The 24730-nt window shown below is 44.1% G+C and overlaps 1 protein-coding gene across 1 annotated transcript in view; it reads left to right on the forward strand.

Annotated features, from left to right (window-relative positions):
- The window catches only part of SORL1 (sortilin related receptor 1), an 80610-nt gene that overhangs the window by 51341 nt on the left and 4539 nt on the right, over positions 1 to 24730 (forward strand). Inside the window, exons 26-47 of the mRNA XM_063311198.1 lie at positions 3223 to 3348; positions 4246 to 4353; positions 4900 to 5031; positions 6455 to 6586; positions 7004 to 7138; positions 8034 to 8189; positions 9135 to 9284; positions 10790 to 10918; positions 12687 to 12813; positions 13309 to 13478; positions 14344 to 14456; positions 15380 to 15484; positions 17270 to 17342; positions 18426 to 18508; positions 19138 to 19234; positions 19636 to 19820; positions 20279 to 20398; positions 20814 to 20978; positions 21662 to 21836; positions 22006 to 22112; positions 23444 to 23636; positions 23922 to 24134. Coding sequence (XP_063167268.1) covers positions 3223 to 3348; positions 4246 to 4353; positions 4900 to 5031; positions 6455 to 6586; positions 7004 to 7138; positions 8034 to 8189; positions 9135 to 9284; positions 10790 to 10918; positions 12687 to 12813; positions 13309 to 13478; positions 14344 to 14456; positions 15380 to 15484; positions 17270 to 17342; positions 18426 to 18508; positions 19138 to 19234; positions 19636 to 19820; positions 20279 to 20398; positions 20814 to 20978; positions 21662 to 21836; positions 22006 to 22112; positions 23444 to 23636; positions 23922 to 24134 — 2994 coding nt within the window. The remainder of the gene's footprint in view (positions 1 to 3222; positions 3349 to 4245; positions 4354 to 4899; positions 5032 to 6454; positions 6587 to 7003; positions 7139 to 8033; positions 8190 to 9134; positions 9285 to 10789; positions 10919 to 12686; positions 12814 to 13308; positions 13479 to 14343; positions 14457 to 15379; positions 15485 to 17269; positions 17343 to 18425; positions 18509 to 19137; positions 19235 to 19635; positions 19821 to 20278; positions 20399 to 20813; positions 20979 to 21661; positions 21837 to 22005; positions 22113 to 23443; positions 23637 to 23921; positions 24135 to 24730) is intronic.

The raw sequence follows: 24730 nt of genomic DNA on the forward strand, positions 1-24730 counted from the left end.
TTTTGGGCTGGTCACTCTCTGCCCTTGCCCAAACCACCCCACGAGGTTGCTGTTGTGGGGAAAATAGGAGGTGGGAGCATCATGTATGCTGCCTTGAGTTGTACAAAATAAAGGTGGGATATAAATCTAATAATAAATAAAAATAAAGCCAATAAAAATAAGCCATTATGAGGGGGCTTGAGTTTAGCTTAGCTTGTGGAAACTGCACCTTTGGGATTTGTAAACCTAGCGTGAATTCAGCTGCTATGTGGTGTAAACTGTGGTTTGTAGCTTAGCCCAGCCAGTTGCAGATTTTTCGACAGGCAGTTGTTAAACCAGGATTTAGGTCAATATGTGAACCGAGTCATTAAGAGGAGAAGCTGTTTGTAAAGAAGAATGTTAAAGGGGTAAGACACACCAGGATGACATCTAGTAAATCACTTGCGGCCATCTCATTAATAGGGTTTCTTCAACTTATTTTTCCAGTGCAAAGCAAGGAATGCAGGGTGGAGGGACACATGTGTGTTAGGCCTCAAAGGCTGTCCGTTTGGCTGGGTCACATGTTACACCTGACCCACAATGAGATTTGCATGGATTTGTCTTGGTGGGTTGTGCAGAGCCAGCCAGTTGCTCAGTGTCACCAAACTAGGGTTAAGCAAACCATAGCTTTAAACCAATCTTGTGATGCTGCCTTATTGATTTATTTAACTGGTTCCTAGAGCTGACCCAGGGACGCGGTGGCGCTGCGGGTTAAACCGCTGAGCTGTCGATCGGAAGGTCGGCGGTTCGAAACCGCACGGCGGGGTGAGCTCCCGTTGTTAATCCCAGCTCCTGCTCACCTAGCAGTTCGAAAACATGCAAATGTGAGTAGTTCAATAGGTACCGCTTTGGCGGGAAGGTAACGGCGTTCCGAGTCGTCATGCTGGCCACATGACCCGGAAGTGTCTATGACAACGCCGGCTCCATGGCTTAGAAACGGAGATGAGCACCGCCCCCTAGAGTCGGACACGACTGGACTTTACGTCAAGGGAAACCTTTACCTTTACCTAGAGCTGACCCATGCTGATTTAGCTGGAGAGGGGTTCTGCTGCTCAGCCCCTCCTTTTGATGGGGGCTGAGAGACTTTTATTGATGGAGTGAAGATGCCTGGCGTTGTAACTCACACCTGGTTAGATGACAGACCGATGGCCTGCCTCTAAGCCAGTGTTTCTCAACCTTGGGAAGTTTAAGATGTGTGGATTTCAACTCCCAGAATTCCCCAGCCAGCATGGCTGGCTGGGGAATTCTGGGAGTTGAAGTCCACACTTCTTAAAGTTCCTAAGGTCGAGAAACAGTGTTCTAGGCTAACAGGACTTGCCAATTAGAGTCACGTAATGTACCGTTTTCTGGTCCACCTCCATTGGCATTCCAGCCTCTGACAGCTTCCCAGATGGAGCAATCAGTAGTCAAGTGGCATGGATATCACTCTGCTGATTTCTTCCTGTGCCTGGTGCCTGGATTGCAGGCTCTTCCAAAACTCCTGCTTGGTTTAAGATTATATTCTTAAACTCTGGCTCGAAATGATCTGAAATTATTTTCAAAAGGGCTCCTCTGCCAGCAGGTTGAGATATGACTGGAAAATAATTACTTTTTGCAGTGAATACTTAATAGGATATTACCTCTGGAAGAGTGTAATAGCTTAGAATATTGTAAAAACATGTCATTCTCTTGCCGGCATAAGTAGCAGAGAACTTGGTTAGGATGATGAGCCTGATTCTCCTTCCTGATAAAAACAGATCTCAAATATAAAATCAGACTAAGATGGAAGTGCCAGAATGGCCTAAGAAACCAGGTATGTTTAGTTTGTTCCCTGAGCTACTCAACTTTGTATTTCCCTGCAGTGATGTTCTGTAAGGTTTCTAGGATTACACTCCATAAGTCCTATGAAAAAAGACAGAAGTATCATGGCTTTTTGAGAGCCAGTTTGGTTAGTGGTTAAACACTGGGCTAGAAACTGGGAGACTGGGAGTTCTAGTCCCGCCTTAGGCACAAAGCCAGCTGGATGATCTTGGGCCAGTCCCTCTTTCTCAGTCCGAGGAAGGAGGCAATGGCAAACCACTTCTGAAAAACCTTGCCAAGAAAACTGCAGGGACTTGTCCTGGGAGTCTGAGAATCAGACACAATTGAATGGATAAAATATAATAGGAATAATAAGAATAATATATAATTGTAAGGGACCCAGTTTGGTGTAGTGGTTAAGGCACCAGGTTAGAAACTGGGAGACCGGGAGTTCTAGTACTGCCTTGGGCACAAAGCCAGCTGGGTGACCTTGGGCCAGTCCCTCTCTCTCAGCCCTAGGAAGGAGGCAATGGCAAACCACTTCAGAAAAAACTTGCCAAAACTGCAGGGACTCATCCAGGCAGTCTCTAAGAATCTGACATGATTGAACAGATTAAAAAAAATGGCTCTTTAGCTTGATGTTTTGGATAAAACGGAGGTTCAGGAAAATATAGGTGGTGGAGAAAAAGGACAGCAATACATTTAATTTATCCCTGCGTAATATTAGAATTCAAAATTACCCCATCCAATTGCTACTGGGCAGAAAAAAACCCCTCCTTTCTTTGCAAAAGGCATCAGTTAGTGGTGGAATTTACTGCCACAAATATGTTTTGACTGCTGGTTTTGGGAGAAGACTCGGGCAAGCAGACAAGGAACGGATCTCCCCGTGGCTGTTTGTAATTGTAGCTAAGATCAAAGGGAGCCGTAAGCTGTGGGAGAACTGCAGGGAAAGACTGTCACTTCCAGGTGTTGCTTGTGCACTTTCCTAAGGCTGATCCTGCATGACAGGCTGGGAGGGTCAGCCTGACCTGATCCAATACGGCAGGGTTTATGTTCTTGTTACTCAGAAGTTTGAAGGGCAGTTGTTTCAACGTTTAAGACAGCTCAGCAATGCCCGTTAAATCTTCTCTTTCAGACAGCTTTGGTTTGCAAACACAGCTGGTGGCCTGGGGCTACCTTTAGGCTGGTTGCATTCACACAACAGACTGCACTTGGTTACTGAATTAACTCGTTAGCTAAGTCTTCCTTTGCGGTGGACTGCTGATCCCTGGTTGGCTGGTTCACTGGAGCTTGTGTGCAGCCAGACGCTTGAATGTTTGCTCCCCCAGTTTGTGATCTTGATTCCCACTTCTTCCTCTCCCCTTCTTTCCTGCTTTGTTCCCTCTGTGCTGGTAAGTCAACTGTCTGCGCTATGCTTGCTTTTAGCTGTTTATCACACTTGTGAAGCCTCCAGTTTCCGTTGCCAAAATGGGCACTGCATCCCCCAGAGATGGGCCTGCGATGGGGACACAGATTGTCAAGACGGAACGGATGAGGACCCCGTCAATTGTGGTAATGGAATTTCTCTCCCGATATAGGCAAACTCTCTTTCACTCTGACTTTGAACTTCCTCTTAACACTGCCCGCTGTCAGACTTTTCCCAGTAAGCTAGACCAATTAAACAGAAGATCTAGGAACTTTTGATAAGGTAGCTTTATTATAGCAATGCTAAGATGCAATTACAAAAATTCTAGTGTATTAAATGTGAGCACTATTTATACAATCAGTGTCCAAATCTCTTGTGCCTCTTTCTTCTATGCACTAAATGGCTAAAAGCACCTCTTTTTGGTGGGGCGATGCATCTGTTCCTTGTTTGGGTAGTGGCTGTTGGCTTTTGACCATGTGAGAACTAATTTTCACAGCTGCCTCATTCTCTACCCAACTCTTCATGTTTTGGTAAACCAAATGCATTACAGGTAGTCCTCAACTTACGACCACAGTTGGGACAGGAACTTAGGTCGCTAAGTAATGTGGTTGTTAAGTGAGGCATCATGTGACCATGCCTGATTTTATGATCTTTTTTGCCATGGTTGCTAAGTGAATCACATGGTCGTTAATTAAATCACGTGGTTGTTAAGCAAATCTGGCTTCCCCCTTTGATTTTGCTTATTGGAAGCAGGCTGGGAAGGTTGCAACTGGTGATCATGTGACCCTGGGATGCTGCAACCTTCAAAAATACATGCTGGTTGCCAAGCGCCTAAATTTTGATCACATGACTGCAGGGGTGCCACGAAGGTCATAAGTATGAAAAACGGTTGTAAATCACCTTTTTCAGCACCATTGTAACCAAACAGTCACTAAAGGAGTGGTCATAAGTCGAGGACTACTTGTAGTCTAGGTTTGCTGAAAGTCTCATGCAGTTAAAAGTTAGGTCTGGCTTTTTTGTTCCCTTGTTGGATTGAATGGCAGAGAGGAAATGCAACGGTTTTCAGTGCTCGACTGGGATGTGCATCCCTTCCGGCAAGAGGTGCAACGGGGCTCAGGACTGCCCTGACGGCTCGGACGAACAGCACTGTGGTGAGTGCCCCGGAGCAGGGCCGCAACTGGGGAGGGGAGCAAGTGCCGTGCTGGGGGGGCACCAGAATGCGTGCTGGGGGGTTGCCCGTATGGGTGCGGAATCCACGTTTGCCCCGGGTGACACAGACCCTAGTTGCGGGCCTGCCCTGGAGTGTGAAGGTTATGCCCAGGTTGATGGTGGGGTTGCCGAGTGCCCTCAAGGGAGTGAAATCACAGGATTTCCCCAAACATTTGGGTCACCTTTTAATTAGCGTTTGCAATTGTTCGTTTCTCTCTGCACACAGCTGCGCACACGGGACTAGATTCTGTTGAGTTAAGATGGCTGGTTGCTTTCTGTATTCTTCAATATTTAATTTGATTATGATCCATGTGCTGCCCTAGGACTTTTATCTCAAGAGACTGCTTAAATGTTTGCTAAGTACAGCAATCAGGGGTTAAGAAACACCCTTGATGGAGGGCCCAAAGGAGCCAGGATGGCAAAGCCTTCTTTCCCGATGCTTATCCTTCTTTATCATCTTCCCCCCTCCCAACCTTGTCACTCTGGAGAATCCCTCTGTACACGCTACATGGATTTCATGTGCAAGAACCGGCAACAATGCCTGCTGCGCTCCATGGTGTGTGACGGCACCGTGCACTGCCGAGATGGCTCGGATGAAGATCCCACCTACGCTGGGTGTTGTAAGTAAAGCTGCTGAGAAAACGGGATTTCTGCCAAGTAGTTCAGGTCTTAAGACAAGGTGGTAGCGATTCTGAAGAAGCTACCTGTTTTCTCCTGGGCTCTTAGCCAGAACGCTATAGTGATGGGTATGGTGAGAAAATAAAGTGCAATGGAGAAGGAAATCTATATGCTGCACTTAAAAAAAAGAAAAGAATATTTATTTATTTATTTATTTACGTATATTTCAAATTTAGCCGCCGCCCCCTCACTCAAAGAGCGGCTGTGGGCGGTTTACCATAAAGCAAGGACAAATACTAGTTAAAATACAGTAAAACAATAAAACAAAACAATCTTAAATCAACAACAGTTGCAATATATAAATAATAAATGCGGTATCTGTGCCAGGACTACCGTAATGATGCTCCCCCCAAAGCTTTAGCTAGTGTTTCTTAAACCTTTCCCCCTTCCCACTTTTAAAAATTATGGAGGACCCCAAAAGAGCTTTTTGTATGGTTACATTTATCAATATTTACTATATTAAAAATTAAAATTGATGGATTCACTGCTGCTACCCCTTCTCTCCATTGTTTGATGGGATTTGAATATTATATGATTTTTCAACATAGGCTGGCAAATAATTTTGATTTTGCAGACCCCTGGAGGGTCTTGGGGAACCCCCAGGGGCCCTAGGGCCATATTTTAAGAAACGCTGTCTTCGAGGGCTGTTTTAAGGATTTCAAGGAAAGCTTTCCATTTTCTAAACCAGAGGTGGTCAGCCCAGAGTCCTGTCCACCAACAGGGCTTGTGGCTCATCTTTTATGGCTCCCCAACTCTCTAAGATTGTACCATCAAAATTGAATGACAACGTAATTCAGGGAATTTCCCCCAAATAGGACATAAAGTAGGTAATTAAGCGTCCGATAAGCTTAACATATTCTGTTGCTTTTAAAGAAAAGAGAGGTGGGCAGAAAATTCTGCCCCCACCCTCTTTGGTGACATCACTGTAATATTATGAAGGATCCTCAGGAAGATTGGGAAAAACACAGTCAACAGATGCAAAATCATTGCTCTTAAACCTTGTGTAAATGTTAGATAATAGATTAGCATTTTTTGGCTTAGTAATATGAGTACAGCTTGCAGGCTGTGATTGCAGAATTGAGAATGGATATTTAAAATACCAAGTTAGCTGATGCTTGAAACTGATGGGTGAGGCAGGTTCTGAGTCAGGAAGTTGCAGATTGAATTGTCATGGACATCTAGGTGTCCTCATCTTTCTTGAACCACCATCTGCTGGTGGAAAAGCCATCCATGGTAGCATCTAAAGACAAGACTTGTTCAGAGTGGTCCTTTGAGGTTCTTCAAGGACGTCCAGGCTGTTGCCAGCAGGCTTCAAGCCTGGATTGTGGAATTTCCCTTCCCTAACAACAGCTGTGTTGCTTGCAGCCCAAGATCCTGAGTTCCATCGCACTTGTGACCAGTTCAGCTTCCAGTGTCAGAATGGTGTGTGTGTCAGCTTGGTGTGGAAATGTGATGGCACCGATGACTGCGGAGATTACTCTGACGAGGCAAACTGTGGTGAGCCGAGAATATTTCACTAGAAGAAAAGGAGATGTCTGCAGGAGTGGGGAGCAAGTGATGTCACACATCATGACATCATCACCCAAGCCACACAATTGTCCCATTTGTATAATGACATCATGACGTGGATGATTCCATCCTGACGTCATTGTAAAGGATGCTTCTCCCTCCCCTTTTAGTTTTTGTTTAGTTTTTGTTTTCTGTCTTTAATCTTGCAACAAAAATGTTCTTCGCTTATTCTTCTTGAGTCACCTACCAGAGCTATACACAACTTTTCAGAGGGGAATAATGTTAGCTGCCTTCTTCTGGTGTGTTACATTCTACTTCTCAAAAACTGTGCCTTCAAAAAGCTGGTTTGTATCTCCTCAGCATTTAAGGGGGTGGTCAATAACTGGAACATTTTGTCCTTGCTAGAAAACCCAACCGAAGCCCCAAACTGTTCTCGGTATTACCAGTTCCAGTGTGACAATGGGCACTGCATTCCGAACCGATGGAAGTGTGATAAAGAAAATGACTGTGGAGATTGGTCCGATGAGAAGTCATGCAGTGGTAGGAGCGAGTCTTCTTTTCCAGTTGCTCAAAGTTGGTGCTATTAGGCCCTGTGATTGAAACTATGCTTCTGCTGATGCAGCCTAAAATTGCATTTGCCTTTTTTGCAGCAGCATCACACTGTTGACTTACATTCTGTTTCTAATAAATTACGGTTCCAAGATGGTTGCATTCCACGTATGAGATCTATCAAGTTCCTTCTGACTGCTTCTCTCATCTGTAGTATTAGCTTTCCTACCCAGCTTTGTTTCATTGCAACTTTGATAAACATTCCCTCCATCTCACCTTCCAAGTCATTAATACATTTTCTGAAGGATACAGGCCAGTACTGAATCTTGAGACACCCTGTTCGCTACCAGATGAAGAATCTGCTTGCTGCTTTGTCCTAGTCTTATCCTCTTTGGGACCAGCAGTCTATGCAAATGCCTAGGAGTCCAGGTCTCTGCACACCCCTGGGAGAAGTCCTGTTCTCAGCAGAAGTCTGGGGACAAGTAATGGGGACCTAGTATTATGGTGTACTTTGGTGCCTTGCTTCCCCAAGGTGTTTGGCTGGACGGCTTTTGGTCATGGGGATGATCTAGGTGTATAGGAGTTTAGAGCTGACCTTGGAGAAGGTCTGAGTGAGCCATTAAGGACAGACTTCGAGAAGCGATTACAGAGTCCAGAGATAGAAGGAAGCATGAGAAAGTATCTCAAATAATCCCACCTTGATTTTGTTTAGTATAAGATGGGATTGAGTGAAACTTGGACAGGCTTTCAAGCTTCTGTTATTGTACCCCACAACAATAAAGTAGCATTCTTGGAATTTCTTCGGTCTCTGTTTCTTGACTGGCCCACCTTGGGTACTGGAGTGACCCAAGAGAGCTCCTCTAAAGTCCTTCTGGTTCCAATCTAGGCTCTGCCATCATCCCCATTACCACGGCGGTTCCTGCCACGTGTGCACCGAATCACTTCCGTTGTAATAGTGGGACTTGCATCATGAACAGCTGGGTCTGCGATGGATACCGGGACTGTGCAGATGGATCAGATGAGGAGGCCTGCCCCACCTCACGTAAGGCACCCTTCTCTTAATGCTTGCCCCTTTGACCATTTTCTAGACATCTGTATTGGGGGGGTGGGCAAGAAGGGGAGGAAATGATTTTACACCATTGCACAAATGACACAAATTACATCATTCGCAACAGTTGCCCAGAGCAAAGGCAGCTTCAAGTGGAGTAACGTGAATGCTAGATGCAGAAGGCCTAAGAGCTGCCAGAAGTTTCAAAGATAAGAAGGAATGACGGAAAACCCAGGTCCAGAGTATCTTGGAAGACGAATAATTTGCTTTCCAGTGCCATCAGTTGGCCACCTGTAGCCATGGGGGACATGCTGAGTTCACTCATCAAACTAAGACAGGATTTCTTTAGCTGTGGGTTGTTGAACCATAGTGGCTTGGCCTTTGCAGCACCACAAACCACAACTCCTGGGTTTGTACAGTATTCAAAGTCCATATGGACTAATTAGCATATTACACTGGTTGGAGGAGGAGGACGGGCAAAGTCCTGCTATCTCAGGGATGCCAAGCTGGGGAAGATTGTTGGAGGCCACTGCTAACTGGTGGAGGGCAACCTGGCTAACATCCCATGTGAAACGGGTGAGCGTCTTCAACCATGCAAAGCTCCTTCTGCAGGACCAATTCCTTGAAGGGATGATACTTGACAGTCTCTGCGTTGGTAGATGGTGAAGGCGGTGTTTTTGCTGAAGTAGCCAGCCCAGATGCGACTGGGTGCACCTGCCTCCTGCAGCTCAGATTTAGGACGAGGAAGGCTCGGATCATGGTTCTGAAACTGCAGGCTGTCTTCTCCTGTCTTGGCAGATGGAGGCTGCCATCTGGTGGTACGGGAGGCAAGGAGACTGACCTTGCAGACTAGAATAAACAAAGCTAGCCTCTAATTCAACGGGAGAGCAGCATCCACACTGGATAATGCATGTTTTCTTCCACCTTTGGCTCACCCAGCCATCGGGGCAACGTCAACATCTGCCAGCGTTCTTGGGCGGTGCAGCCGGTTTGAGTTTGAGTGCCAGCAGACAAAGAAGTGCGTCCCAAACTGGAAACGCTGCGATGGCTTGACGGACTGTCAGGACAGCACAGATGAACTCAACTGCCGTAAGTCTTTCCTAGCCTTATGGGGAGCTCTTTTAAGGTTGCTGCTCCCCCCGTGGCCCCTTGCCATCGCTCTCGCCAGATGGCGCTGCGAACCCTCTGGAACCGCTGCTGTCTGTCCCCCGATTGGTACAGTTATTTGTGCTTTCCTTTTTTTTTTTTAAAAAAAAAAAGAACTTTATTGATTTTCAAAGTATAGTTAAAATACAAAATATATCGATAAGACAGAGCACAGAGCTAAAGAAAAAAGAAAAACTATAAAAATGCAGAATTAGAGAGCAGAAGAAGAAAGTGATGTCCGACCTTCTCCGATACAGATATAAATGCGTTTTATACAGCTATAATCTCTTATCGTTAGTTAAACCTTAGTAACGTTATTTCTATAAAATCAAGCCATTTAATCATCAAAACCCAAAATCAAAACTTGGTGTTTTTCAGACACAAACAAATAGTCTAAAAGTGGTTGCCAAGTAGAAACAAATCCAGACAAGGTATTTTCTCTTATCAAAGCTGTTAACTTGGCCATTTGGGCCAATTCCATTAGTTTAATCACCCATTCTTTCGCTGTAGGGATTTGTGAATCTTTCCATATTTGTGCATATAAAGGTCTTGCTGCTCTAATCATATGTAAGGGATAAGTTGGGATTGATGGAGAGGCAGCTTGAGAAACAGCATGGGACTTTGCTTTTATATATGATTACAGCAGTTATTTCTGCTTTCCTGAATAATGGCTACGTGCCTTTGACCCTCACAACCAGTGGCTTGCTTGCCCATTAATTGGGTTCAAACAGATCATACAAACCCACAATGTTGGTTGATCATGAACGAACGAACCCAGCAATTATGATGAGTAAACCACGGTTCTTGGCACAGGGTGTTTTGAATAAACCAGCTAACTGGGGTTAATCAATCATAATTAAACAAGCTGTGACTTAGCATAATTTGTGAAATCCAACTTTCTCAGAGGTAGTGCCCCAACTTGCCAACCACACTAAATTGCCTAGTACTTTCTATGTGAACTTTTTCATCTACAGTGAGGTCTTTTAAAAAAAAAATCACTAGGCCTTGTATACTAAACTAACTTGGGGTCTCTTGTTATTTGAATGTGATTTTTTAAAAACCCAAGCTGCACATTGGTTTATTTTTACTGTGTCACTGACTAGAAGAAACCTGTATGCTGATCTGGATTTGATCTTTTAATGGTTGAATTTTTTATTTTTAATATTAGAATGCCGTTGATTTTGTTTTATAAGCTACCCAGAGAATGTTTGTCAATGAGTGCAGATGTAATAAATGTTGGTCAAGAATAATGCTTTGTAGGTAGGGTGTGTCTCCAGTGTCCCCAGTGAAAAGACCTAGGCTTTCAGGAGAAGAGGCTGGACCAAAATCCAGGAAGCTTCTGCTGTTCAAAATACGGCATCAGATTACTCAGTGCAAGGCGACCGAGTAGGTCCTCCCAGTCTTCTTGTTATAAGGCGGCCGTTTTGTATGTTCTTTCTGTCTTCCAGCGACTCACAGCACCTTGTTATGCCCTAGTGGATTTAAATGTGAAGATGGAGAGGCGTGCATCATGAAGGCGGAACGATGTGATGGTTTCCTGGATTGTCCAGATAGCAGTGATGAAAAGAACTGTACCGGTAGGTCATAGCCTCTAAGAAGAATCAAAAACCAATTAAACCAATGGGATGTTCTTTCCATGCGTAGTCAGTACAAGTAGAAATCTAGCACTTAGGGAAGAGAACTCACTGTCCTCTGTGATGGGCTAGGGGTTGTTTTTCCTTTAGATGTGGGGCAGTGATCAGCAGAAACTCACTAGTTGAAATAAAATAGGCTCTTCTGTCAAATGAGGCTGACGTGTGGACCAGATTTCTGGAGAACGGTGTCAAGATGCCTTTTCCCCAGGTTTTTCTTCCTCCCATCGTCCTCTGTATCATCCCTGCTTGTTTAGTCAGCAAAACTCCAGTCCTCAATTCATTTTGGTTGAGATACTGTCCACATTAATGGCCATCGATTGCCCTTTCCATTCTGTAGCACATCTCTCCCCACCCCGCGATGCAGGTCTTTTCCTCCCCAAGCAGAAAGGGTCATTGAGCATCCATCAGTCTTTCGTTCTTTAATTAAATATTGATTTGGAGAAGTCTGCCCAGATTCTGCTCACCCACCACAATGTGGAGAATGGCCACCTGGCTGGAATTCTAAAAAGCAGCACTCAACTGTTTTAAAGCCATTTTTCAAGGGCAGGGAAATTTGATGTTAGAAAAATTAGTGGATCAGGGAAAGGATTAGAAACAATTCTAACTATTTTATTTTGATTCATGGGCATTCGCGGGGAGGGGGCAATGGGGGAAGTGAGGTCATGAGCTTCTGACATCATTACTCAGATGGGTAGTGATGTCACGACAGATGTGAAGTTGTCATGACTTCTACTGGATGCCTGGGTTTCTATGTTACGCTTGTTTTGAGCATACAGAATGGAATGTCCAATTCACCAGTTCTTTTTACAGGCTATGAAAATGGACTGGGTTTTTGTCCGTGCTCTATAGGAAAAGAGAAACCCTAAAATCCAACCTCCACAACATGCAGGAAAACCAATTAAACCATCCTTGAACGGTGGCTGCCCAGCTTCTTCTTAAAAGCATCTAGAGATGGAGAACCTCCAACCTATCATCAACATCATATTTAAACAGAATCCAGATAGCTGCAACTAGACTCCATATTTCTGGTCCTACTTTCTGTGGCCATAGAAAATAGTTCTTGACCATCTTCCCTATGGCCTCCCTTTATATACAGTAACTGAAAATGGCTATCATGCCTTCCCTCCATCTTCTTTTCTCCAGACTCAACATCTCAAATTCCTCCAGCCTGTCTCACAGGCAGATCTTGAGTCCATAACTGCTCTTTGTTGCCCTCCTCTGAACCCCTCTACCCTGTCCCTATCATTCTGAAAATGGGGTGCTCAGAACTGTACATAGTACACCATGGTGTTGTTAGTAAGCAGCTGTGTACGTAAATTCTTTCTCACTCCTGGTGAAGGAGCTGCAGTTCTCCATCCTGTCATTGCTGCAGAGCAGGACATTTTTGGCCCAGTTGCAGGAACAGCTATCCAGGAGCTGTCTTGTAAACAGGGGCCTTTGATCTGTGCAGCTTGGACAGAAGCCCCTTGAACTCAACCAGGATTCCAGCCATTTGAGGTGGTGGATCCGATTCTCTGGAATTTAGTTTCCCCATCCATCAGCCTTCAAGAAAAATCTCAAGGCATAATTTATAAGGATGATATAAATCGTTGGGTCCTGATTGATGATCGGTTCTATTGTTAACTGCTGTGAGCTGGTCTGCATGCTGGGAATGCATAGGATGTAAATGAAATACCAAAGCCAGGCATTTTTTCATTTTTGTTTTACATAGATAATACTCTTGTCTATAAGGTTCAGAACCTTCAGTGGACAGCCGACTTTTTGGGCAACATCACTTTATCCTGGGCTCAGCCGAAGAAGATGCCTCTTGCTTCCTGTGTCTACAATATCTATTACAGGTAGATTGTCTGATTTTAACGTTATCGGTAAATCCTGGCATCAGAGAGCTTGACCACAAGCTTAAAATTAGGCCCTGTGTGCTAACACAGAACCTCTTAGTACAATTGGTGTTCTATTCATGGTATATCTAGGAAATTATACAGTATTGTGTGCAGCCCCCAAATTAGCTTTTCTTGCTGGAGACCCCAGGGTGGGGAAGGCAGAACTGAGCCATGTCAGTTTCTTGCGTTGATGGTTTTACTGACCTGGTTTGCACATTACAGTCTGCTCATACTTAACTGTGTTTTGTTGAGGAACCTAGAAGCGGCTGCTTTCATACAACATACAAAGCAACAGTCTAATCCTATTAATGCTTAGCATGCATGAACCCAAACATGGATGGAATTAGGTGTGTTTATAGTGATATCAAGGCAAATGATTAATGCATGGACAGCTTCAAAATTGCCTGTGCAGACTCCGCAACAGTGATGTAGTGGTTTTTGTCACAAATCTAGGATGGTGGGAGAAAGCATGTGGAAATCTGTTGAAACTCACAGCAACAAAACCAACAGCATCTTGAAAGTACTGAAGCCGGATTGCACGTACCAGGTCAAAGTTCAAGTCCAGTGCCTGAGCAAAGTGTACAATACCAACGATTTCATAGTCTTACGGACTCCGGAAGGACGTAAGCCAGTCCAGTTCTTTGCAGCAGGCGTGGGATAATGGTGGGTTGAAAACTCATCTTGCTTGAGCTGAGTATCCAGTTGCTGAGGAGAAGGGTTCTTGCACCTTTGAACAGTCTCTAAATGGAAGATGTTCAGGGCAGGAATCCCAAAATAACCTTACCCTACAGATGGTGGTCCAGGCTCTCCAGCCAGAGAGGCCACCAACCCTTCTGGGACATTGGTTCCATTCAAACCACTCTTACTGTTGGGAATTGGAACTTTTTTCCTAATTTTCAACCAAAATCTGTCCCTTAAGAACATGATTCCGTGTTCTGCATTCTGGAATGATGCAGAAGGAGGTCCTTTCAGACTTCTCAAGGCTATGAATACCATTTCTTTCTACCCTCCTCTTCCTCTCTCTCCCTCTTCCTCTCTGTATGTGTGTGTGTGTTTATAACCTTATGCACAAAGGGCGGCTGAATTGTTTAATCTCTGCAACTGCAAGGGCCGAAGAGAACTTCTAACTACAAGGAGGGCATTTGCATTCAGTTGCCGGAGTCACACTTGACTCAAGGGTGTCCTGTCCTTTTTACCAAAGAATGGATGGGCACATGCCTGGTGGAATGGTCTATCAGTGGCTGCTAATGTTGATAGCTTTCGGGACTCTCCAGAATCTTGGGCAACAGCCTGGAGACACTAGGGGCTGGGAAACAGCAGGGCAGAAGAAGACTGCTGTGTTCTCCAAGCTCCTGAGTTTGATGCATCTGGTTGGCTCCTGAGGGATACAGAAAGCTGGGCTTCATGAATCCCTGGCTTGTTCCAACAGGACCTACTTACATACCCACCTTCCTTCCTCCTTCCCTCCCTCCTTCTCTCCCTCTCTAGTTCCAGATCCCCCCCGCCATCTTCAGTTGCAGCTGAAGAAAGAAGCTGAAGGCATCGTGGTCTGCCAGTGGGCCCCTCCAGCAAATGCCCATGGGCTGATCAGAGAATATGTTGTAAGTATCTCAGGATTATTTTTATGTGGCCACCGAGGGGCATCTTGGCAAAAATAGGGATTTGGGGACAGGCAGATGTGCTTCCTCAAAGCTGAGGATGGTCAAATGGGTGCTTTGTTGCTGAAGGAAGCTAGTGGAGCACAAGGTGTAGCCTGGGACAAGGGAGGTGCCAACTGAAGTGTTCATGTCTTAGAAATACTTAGCATCTGCTTACTGGTCTTTCTACATCTTCTGGCTGCTATACTCCAGGAACGAATGTCTCTGGAGAGCACCTCCCATCCTTGGTGACAAAATGGGATATAATTAAATACATCATCCATCCACAGATAAAGCTGTATGCAAAAGCTTCCAAGCCGTGTCATCCAGAGATAGGCAACCTGGTGCCCTTTAGCTGATTTGGACTTCAGCTTCCATCAGCTGGCATCAGGTTGTTCCCCCCACCCCCAACTTCCCCAGCAGAGTAACTGGACTGACTTTAGCAGACTCTGAATCCGACAATCAAAATTTGCATTTGGACCTCACCTTAAACTAATGAATAAAGTCTCTCCAAAGTAGTCAAGGGATTCACATAAATTAAGTTTTTGCATTGATTTAGATCCTTTTTAAAATGATGTAAATTGATGCAAACTTGTCCAATTTACATTATTACATCATTATGCAGATGGTGTACTTTGCCTCCTTGTGTATGTTGATATAAACTGACCCACATGATGAAAAATTGGTTTTAACAGGCATTCAGGTGTAAGGGGTGCCATTTCCCCTCCAACGATCTGTTAAATTGAGGTTTCGCTCCACAAATGTATGAAGTCAAACCTTCAGATTCAAACCTTTCATTTGGGGTTAGGGCAGGATTTTAAACATTTAGCCTGCTGAAGTGTGACGTTGGCAAGGAGATGGTTGCCGCTGTTTTTCTGTCCTGGTAGGTGGAATACAGCAGAACCGGGTCAAAGGAATGGTCTTCTGTGAGGGCGCCCACCAACTATTCAGAAATTGAGATCTTGCAAGTCAACACCTTATATGTTTTCAGAGTGAGTAAATGTTTTATTTTGTTAGCCCTTTACTAGCACTAAATGATCTTTACCTCTAGAACTACAGGTAGTCCTCACTTAACCACAATAGGGACCGGAAAACTGGTTGTTAAGTGGTGCAGTCATTAAGTCACCACGGGACCGGACCTGATTTTACCACCATTTTACGAGGGTCATTAAGCAAATCACTGCGGTTGTTAAGGGAATCCAGCTTCCCCAATGGATGTTTTTTGCCAGAAACTGGCAAAAAAGGTTGCAAATTGTGATCACGTGACAGCAGGATGCTGCAACTGGTCGTAAATGCAAACTGGCTGCCAAGTGCCTGAATTGCGATCACATGACTGTGGGGGTGGTGTGACATTTTGCGATGGTCATAAGTGTGAGTACAGGTCATATAGCACTTCTTCTGAGGCTGTTGTAACTCTGGACTGTCATTAAATGAATGGCTGTTAAGCAAGGATTACCCAAAGGTCGTTAAGCGACGACTACCTCTACTCTTTTGTCATCCCAAAGATAAGATAGGATAGGATAGGATAGGATAGGATAGGATAGGATAGGATAGGATAAGATAAGATAAGATAAGATAAGATAAGATAAGATAAGATAAGATAAACTGTCATTTCACTATACACCAAAGTGTACGTTAAAATGAAATGTTGTTGCAATTGGCTCAAGCAATAAAATAAGAATACCATAATTACTACAATATGTAATATGCGTTCTTTACCCATTCCACTCCTCTCATCTTTATCCCTAATAAATATTAGTCCTACACTCACCCATGGAGTGAGAAGGGATTATTAAGAGTTCAGGAGTCCAGTAGCCCAGGGGACAAAACTGTTGCCAAATCTAGCTGTTCTACATCGGATGCGGCAGAACCTTTTCCCAGAGGGCAACAAGGAGAGCAAGCCATGATGGGGTGGAAGGAGTCACTAGCAATATTTTGGGCTCTGGACAGACAGCATGTATGCACTATGTCCTGAATGAGAGGAAGCGAGATCCCAGTTATCTTCTCTGATGCCCTCCCCACCGTCTGCGCAGACTTCTTATCCGAGAACAGACATTTACAGGACAGGATGCAGTCTAATGTGGCCAAGTCACAGAACAGCAGATTTTGGTGGCACCTTAATGATCAGGGCTGCTTGACAATGGTGCCATTTAAGCAGGGGAGGAGACGGTCTTGTTTTTCTGGAATTTCTTCTGGGAGTGTCTTCCAGATTTATTGTATCAAGCAAGGTGTTGGACTCTCTTTCCGACTTTCTTCCTCTCTTACATTTCCCTGATGGAGACAACTCTGAAGTCTTGGGTAGTTACTTTGACCAGGGTAACCCGTGATTGTCTGGGGATTGTCTGCCATCGCCATCTTCTTCCACCACAGTTTGCCTGTGGGTGTGGAGGCCCTTGAGCCCAAGGTCCACCTGGGCACCAGTGGCTAGAAGCATGGTCTCCCTGTGGCCGCTGGGATCCATCACTTGGCACAAGTAGTCGGCGGCTTCTGGCTTCTTGGAATGGCCTTCCCAAACCTGATGCCTTTGGGTTGTACTGGCTGGGAATCCTGGGGTTCATAGTCCCTACACTGGGGAAGCTACGCCATTGGGAAAGGCTGGAATAAGTCTGTCTGATTACTCAGTTTTTCCAGTAGAATAATGGTGAAAATAGCATCTTTCCCTCCCTGCGATTCACTTATAAATTCCCTTGGCACTCCTTTTTTTTTTTTTTCCAAAAAAAGCTGTTTTATCCAGGACACTTTCTTGCCTATTTTAACAAGTCTTCTGGTTTGAAAAGGTTGCTGCCGTAACAAGCCGCGGAGTGGGGAACTGGAGCGATTCCAAATCCATACGAACTATAAAAGGCAAAGGTAAACCTTTCAGGAATTAATTTCTTGGATCCTTTCATTGCATTAGACCCTGAGGTTGGGACAGGAGAGAAAACTCCAAATCCTCAAATCGTTCTGGCCTTTAATAAAATTTCTCTTACCTCTTCTGTTTGGTTGATTTAAGATTAATGCGTTCATTATTTAGCCTTGAGAAAATCCACTTGCTCTTTTTTGTTCAATATGCCAATTACCAAATCATCCTTGGTGGCTAATGACCTGCATCTGTTGTAAATAATAATTTGTTATATTAAATGCATTGACTTTCTTTTCCCAAACTTACGTTCCATGTTAATAACACCTTTGCTCACTAACATTTAGGTGGGGCTGTGGATGGGATGGGTAAGGGCAAAAGTGAATTAAAGAAATTATGAGAGCCAGTGTGGTGTAGTGGCCAAAGGCACTGGGCTATAGAAATCAGGAAACCATGTGTTCTCGTCCCGTCTTAGGCACGAAGCTGGCTAGCTGACTTTGGGCCAGCTGCTCCCCATCAGTCTAGGAAGAAGGTACTGGCAAAGCCTCTTCTGAAAACCTTGCCAAGACAATGGCAAGGACTTGCCCAGAAGAAGGAGAAGAGTTGATTGATTATGTGGCAAATGCAGCTAGATGGCAGCATCTCCTCAACCTTGGCTGATCTCAAAAAGCTAGGAGATCTGCCTTGGCTTTGAGATGAGAGAAATCCCAGGGCTGTTACAGAGGAAAAAAACCCGCGTGAAGAAGGCAATGGAGAGCACTTCCATATTGTTGCCCCCAGCCCCTCGTGTCCGTGAAACTACCAGGCTTTGAGTTGAAACTCAAAGGATGTGTTACTTAATTGCAGGGCATAACTGCCGCATAGTGGGAAAGTGTGCTGCGAATTTAAATATAAATACGATGTATATACAAACAATTTATTCAGAAGGGTCTCTGGGGCTCATGAAAAGCACATTAAGCAAGGTACACTGGTCACCCTCGTGACGTCTGTGCAGTAAAATGGAATCTCTTTATGTCTGTTTCATGGAGATGATATCAGAGTCAAATCTGATGCCAGCTCTCAGTTCCTCTTTCTCTCTTTTGACCCCATGTCAGTTATTCCACCTCCGACTATTCATATTGATAGTTACGATGAAAACTCCATAAGCTTTACCCTCAGACTAGACGCTAATATTCAGGTGAGATACAATCTTTTCTTTTTAACTGCCACCTTTAGCAATCTATATTGTTGATCCCCAAATGCTACACCCTCAGCACATTTCCTAAGATGGAGCAATCAAAAATAAAAATGAAATAGTATTTTGGGAAGGGTAGGGGAACATCATCTAGTGAAAGCTCTGTGTGTGTGTGTGTGGTGTGTGCGTGCGTGCGTGCAGTTTGGTGTTTATGATACCAGTTTACAACTCCCGGGGAGAAGAATGTTTAATTATACTAATTCTGCATAAAGAAATTCTTGAGGCTAGAATCTAGATAGTCAAGATGAGTTTTCCTTCCAAATTTCACCTGATTTTAATTTTGTTCAAAATGATCCTTTCTTTTTTGCCTGTACAAGTTTTCTCAGATGTATGTCAACTTATGGGCCAGCCCACTCCTTGAGCAAGTAGGAGAAGTCAAACCTCATTGTCCTCAGCCATTTTTCAGAATCATAGTATTTCTGTGTTCTCAAACAGCTTGATAGGTTCTCCTTTATAAAAATTGCCTTTTGGCGACAGGGCCCTTTTATTCCAATCATGTAAAACAAAACCACCCAGGAATTGATCAGATACTTTCTTGTCTATCTTGCACGTTTTGTGCTGCTGGCTGACAGGTGAATGGCTACGTTGTGAAAATTTTCTGGACTTTTGACACCCACAGACAAGAGAAAAGATCATTCTTCATAGACGGGGGAAAGTCAGCACAAACAGGTAAGATTATCACAGGAAAACTGCAGGAGAACAAGGAAATCCAGTCTCTAATCCACCCTTGGTCATGGATACTTGAATCAAATGAAATCTCTTTCTTGTGGTCAAAGGCTAGCACGTAATAAAGCAGATCCTATCTATCTATCTATCTATCTATCTATCTATCTATCTATCTATCTATCAATCATCTATCTATCTATCTATCTATCTATCTATCTATCTATCTATCTATCTATAGTATCTCTATCATCTATCTATCTATCATCTATCTATCTATCTATCTGTAAAATTAACAGGTCATATCGGTTGCACGTTCTGCATATAACTCTTTTTCAAACCATATTTTGGGGGAGGAGAGGAAGGTATCTTCATATCTCCAGTTAATTAACTTTTTTCTCCTTCAGTGAGGAACTTGACGGCTCAGACACAGTATGAAATTTCTGCCTGGGCCAAGACGGAGCTGGGTGACAGCCCCCTCTCTTTTGCCCATGTGGTGACCCGTGGTACGAGGCCGTCCCCACCCAGCCTGAAAGCTAAAGCTGTCAACCAGACTGCTGTGGAGTGCAACTGGAGCGGTCCAAGGAATGTGGTAAAAATGCACTTTCTTTGATGTGGACTACTTTCTAAATTTTAGGGGAGTGGCTCCGTTTACCATATACTCTCCTATGAATGAGGAGATCAGTCTTAATTCTTAAAAAAAAAAAAAGGCTAGAGCAAGGTATTTCAAACTGTGTTCTGCAGAATGCTGGAGTTCTGTAAAAACGTGATGGGGTTTCACAAAGACTAAAGGGGTGGGTGGGTGGCTTCACTCAAATGGAAAGGATGGAGGTGGTTTCCTGCAAAAAAAAAATGCTATGGTTGCCATTTTGTGGATTAGGGATGCTGGGAATTTATTTTTCCCCCACTAAAAGGTTCCATAGCTTGAAAATGTTTGAAAATCCTGGGGCTAAAGGATTCTGGGATGCTATTTGCAGAATAGCAGAAGCAGCATGCTAATTAGTTCTCCCTTACTTCCTCTCCCTGCACCACCCATTCTCCCCTGGGCAGGTGTATGGCATATTTTATGCCACGTCTTTCCTGGAACTCTACCGGAATCCTAGCAATGCAACTACAGCTCTGCACAACATTACTGTGATTGTTAACAGGGATGAGCAGTACTTATTCCTGGTAAGGATAGATTTCTAATCAATTCTTTTTGAAAATCAGTGTCTAAAGAAACCCAACTCAATCAACTTAATACAGATTAGCGAGAATATTTGGCAGTTGTGCCTCTAGTACCCTTTAATCAGATGGTTGGGTGGGATCATACATTGTGCTAAGCTGTAGCTCAACCATGGCATGTCCAACATGCTATATTAGCTCAGAGTGAGCTTTGTCTTTCTATCGTGGTGGGAACCAAGTTCTTTGATTGAGTGGTTGGTGGGACGTAAGTTATGAAAGAATGAAAATCACTGGTTTGCAAAGCAGCTAAACCAGATCAAATAGTCCACATTGGCTGGATGCAGGCTATGCTTTGTGGTCTGGAAAATCCACATTGTGCTTTCCAGGATGTGTGCCTCCACTGACACCTCCTTTCCTCCAGGTGCGAGTTATTTCTCCATACCAAGGACCACCATCAGATTACATTGTTGTGAAGATGATTCCTGACAATCGCCTTCCCCCTCGACACCTTCACTCTGTCCACCTAGCAAAAACATTTGCCATCATTAAATGGGAGTCACCTTATGATTCCCCTGACCAAGATATGGTAAGAGGGTTGGGCCATTCCACACTTGGGCCACGTTGGCCCTACGTATGGCTGTGGACTCATAATCGTGGCCTTGGCACAGCACTTACACTTTCCTTCTTTTAGAAGGGAAAGGAAATATGTCCAGCCTTGTTAGCTCCAGTTAGAAGAATTTGGGTCATGGTTAGCCTTGATAGATAAAGTAGCACTGTTGTATTGAAGACATCACCAGTCTTGGGTGGATACATTCACTGTTGCCTTGCTTTGCTTGGCAGAGGGGCATTGCTGGCTGTGGTCCGCACAAAGCAGAACACCGGCCCAGAGACACCATTGATCTGATCCACAGAGATTAAACCAGGGGCTTATGCCCAGGGCCAGAGGGGATGGGTTCAACATGGGATGCTAGTTTTTGATTTCATGACCAGTTCCCAATACCAACCTGGAAGGGATGTAGCCTTCCTCTGCCAAACTCTCAGTGGAATTCTTTTCCCCTAAAGCAGTGTCTCTCAACCTTGGCAACTTTAAGACGGGTGGACTTCAACTCCCAGAATTCCCCCAGCCAGAATTCTGGGAGTTGAGGTCCACGCATCTGTTGAAAAACACTGCCCTAAAGAGATGCTTCAGCTGGAATGTAATATTTCATGTTAGATGCTGGAGGAAATTGCACCTCCACGGCCCTTGTTTCCACCTTTGCCTCTCCCCAGTTGTATGCTGTGGCTGTGAAAGATTTAATAAGAAAGACAGATCGAATCTATAAAGTGAAAACACGAAACAGCACGGTGGAATACACCATCAAAAAATTGGACCCGGGTGGAAAGTACCACGTCCTTATACAGCTAGGAAACATGAGCAAAGAAGCCACTTTGAAAATCAACACAGGTAAGGGGTGGCTTGGCTGGAACCTGTTGGTAGAAGCATTTTGGGCTGAACTTGTCTTCTTCGAGATGGAAAGCCCCATTGAATTCAGTGGGTCTTTTCCTGCATGTACGAATAAGTTGCTATTCCATTTACTTGCCCTAACCATCTGTCTCACAAATTTCTATTACAGTTTCCCTGGCTGCACCTGATGCCTTAAAGATTATACCAGAAAACGACCACATCTTGTTGTTTTGGAAGAGTTTAGCCTTAAAGGAAAGCCAATTTAATGAAAGCCGGGTAGGTCGCAGCTGTGTTACAATGACACTCTCCCCCCCTCATCCTGTATTTTATTTGCCCTCTTCAACAGGTTCCCAGGGTTGCATGCAGAGTGGATGTGTACCACGCAACAGTTCACGGAATCATGGTTTATTGTTTATTTACATTGCACAGGATGATATAAAGCATGGTTTGCAAACCACACTGTCAGGATTCAGACAACAAAGTAAGCCCAAACGAAATTGTATTATGACCCAGTGCAGCAGCAGCAGCATTATTATTATTATTATTATTATTATTATTATTATTATTATTTTAAATTTATTGGCCACTCAACTCCAGTGGACTCTGGGCAGTGTACAAAACTTGAAAAAAACATAAAAACAGCTAAAAACATTGAACAGACAGCCCAGACTAAAATAATGTAATAAACAACAACATTAACAGAACAAACAAGGCCATTGAATAAATAATAAACATCTACCCCAGGCCTGGGACCCAAGCCGGGTTTATAAAGCTTTCTGGAACCCTAGGAGAGAGGGTGCCATTTCCTTACACCGTAGAGTAAGGGAAAGTGGAATGAAATGAAATACCACCAGCATAAAAGCAGATAGTGGATCTCAGACAGACTTCAAACTTCATAAAAATCATCTACAGGACATTAAAAGTTTTGGAAAATAAAAAAGTTTCTCTGCCTTTTTTGTTCCTCCCCTGACAAATCCCATGATCTGCATATTCCCACTTCCCTCCTGGACTCCTCTCTATGGGTACCTACATGGTTGCACAAAGCATTTGTAGACCATTCTAGATTTCCTACCAGCCCCAAGGACTTGTGGCCATTTATTTCTGGAGAGGAAGAAGCAGTTTTGCCCTTCTATGTTTCTTGTGGGTAAGGGGGAAATTATTTCTTTGGAGTTAAACAGCTGGAAGTCAGCCAATGAGTGTTAGGGTGTCCCAGGTTCAAATGTGTACCCAGGCGGAAAGGTTGGGAATTGACTTTGGGCCATTCGCTTGCTCTCAGCTCAGCCTGCCTTGCAGGATTGAGAGCATAAAATGGGGGAAGATGCAAGAATTGCAGTAATAGAACCAAGAAGCCAGACAACGCTGACATTTTGGTCACCAGCCAATAAAAGTAACCATCAGCATAATCGTAAATACACTATCTAGTCCAGTGTTTCTCAGCCTTGGCAACTTTCAGATGTGTGGACTTCAGCTCCAAGAATTCCCCAGCCAGCATGTGACTGGGGAATTCTGGGAGTCGAAGTCCACACATCTGAAAGTTGCCAAGGTTTAGAAACACCGATCTAGTCCTTCCATTCACCTTATATGAGTTCATTTTTCCCAACATTCAGGGGTATGAGGTGCACATGTTTGACAGTGGGACCAACATCACAGCATATCTGGGGAACACTACTGAGAATGTCTTCAAAGTTTCCCACCTGAAGTCTGGCCACAATTACTCATTCACGGTGCAAGCAAGATGTCTGTACAGTGGGCAGATGTGTGGGGAGCCTGCAACTCTTCTCTACAGTGAGCTGGGAAGAGGTAGGAAGAATGCCTCTATCTCCTATTGTCAGCTTCTCCACACCATTGCTGTTTGGACCCCCAGGAGAGCAGAGACGGAGACTTGTGTTTGGATCCTTAGTGATCATATTTGTTCCAGCTGGCCAAAGTCTGGTTTTCTGCTCAACAGTAGCATGTTGAGAATGGCTCGTGACTATTCTGAGAACTTATTTGTATCAATTGAGTCTCCATGAGTTCTGCTCTTTCATCTTTTTGTCTTTCCCCTTTCCTTTCTTTCCTCTCTTCAACACTTTTCCCTTTCCATAGGTGGAGATGCCACCACATCAATATTGGGCAAATCTAAGGACGTTGCGGCCATCGTGGTGCCAGTCTTATTTCTTTTACTGGTGACAGTGGGTGTTGGGTTTGTGGTCTTGTACATGAGGCATCGAAGACTTCAAAATAGCTTCACCGCCTTTGCAAACAGTCACTACAACTCCCGACTGGGGTCTGCCATATTCTCCTCTGGGGATGATTTAGGTAAGTGGTGTTCTGTTCTTACGAATGCTTAGGTGGAATTCAGAAAGGTGAAGCACTGTTGGATTTACATCAAGCTACAAGCATTGGCTGTACCTGGACTGAGGTTGAGTATTAATTTAGCTTGTTAAATTTCCATTGCAGTGGTTATGTACTTACATCTGGTAGGAAAGGGTGTGAGATCTATGTGGAACTAATAGATCTGCTATGTGCTTTGCAGCCCAATTAGGAATATAGAAGGCTGCCTTATAGAGAGACTGTTGGCCCAACTTTATATTATTGACTTCAGGAACACATATCCGCCTTCCTCAAAGAAAAAAATACATCATTTAGAGTCCATTGGAGTTGGGTGATGAATCTCTAGAGTCCATTGGAGTTGGGTGATGAATGAATGAATGAATGAATGAATCCTTTAATTTGGTTCTTATATTGAGTTTGGATTAGGTGACCTCATTGGATCTTTCCAAACTGATGATTCTGTGGATCACTGTGGGGAGATAAGAATGTTTCCTGCCCCCAGTGACCTTTCGTGTCCATCTCTACATTTCTTTGTGTATTGAATGATTCTCATTGTCATTTTGTGTCAATAACCTTGTGAC

This window comes from Candoia aspera, chromosome 9, assembly GCF_035149785.1.
Source record: "Candoia aspera isolate rCanAsp1 chromosome 9, rCanAsp1.hap2, whole genome shotgun sequence".
Lineage (NCBI taxonomy): Eukaryota > Metazoa > Chordata > Lepidosauria > Squamata > Boidae > Candoia > Candoia aspera.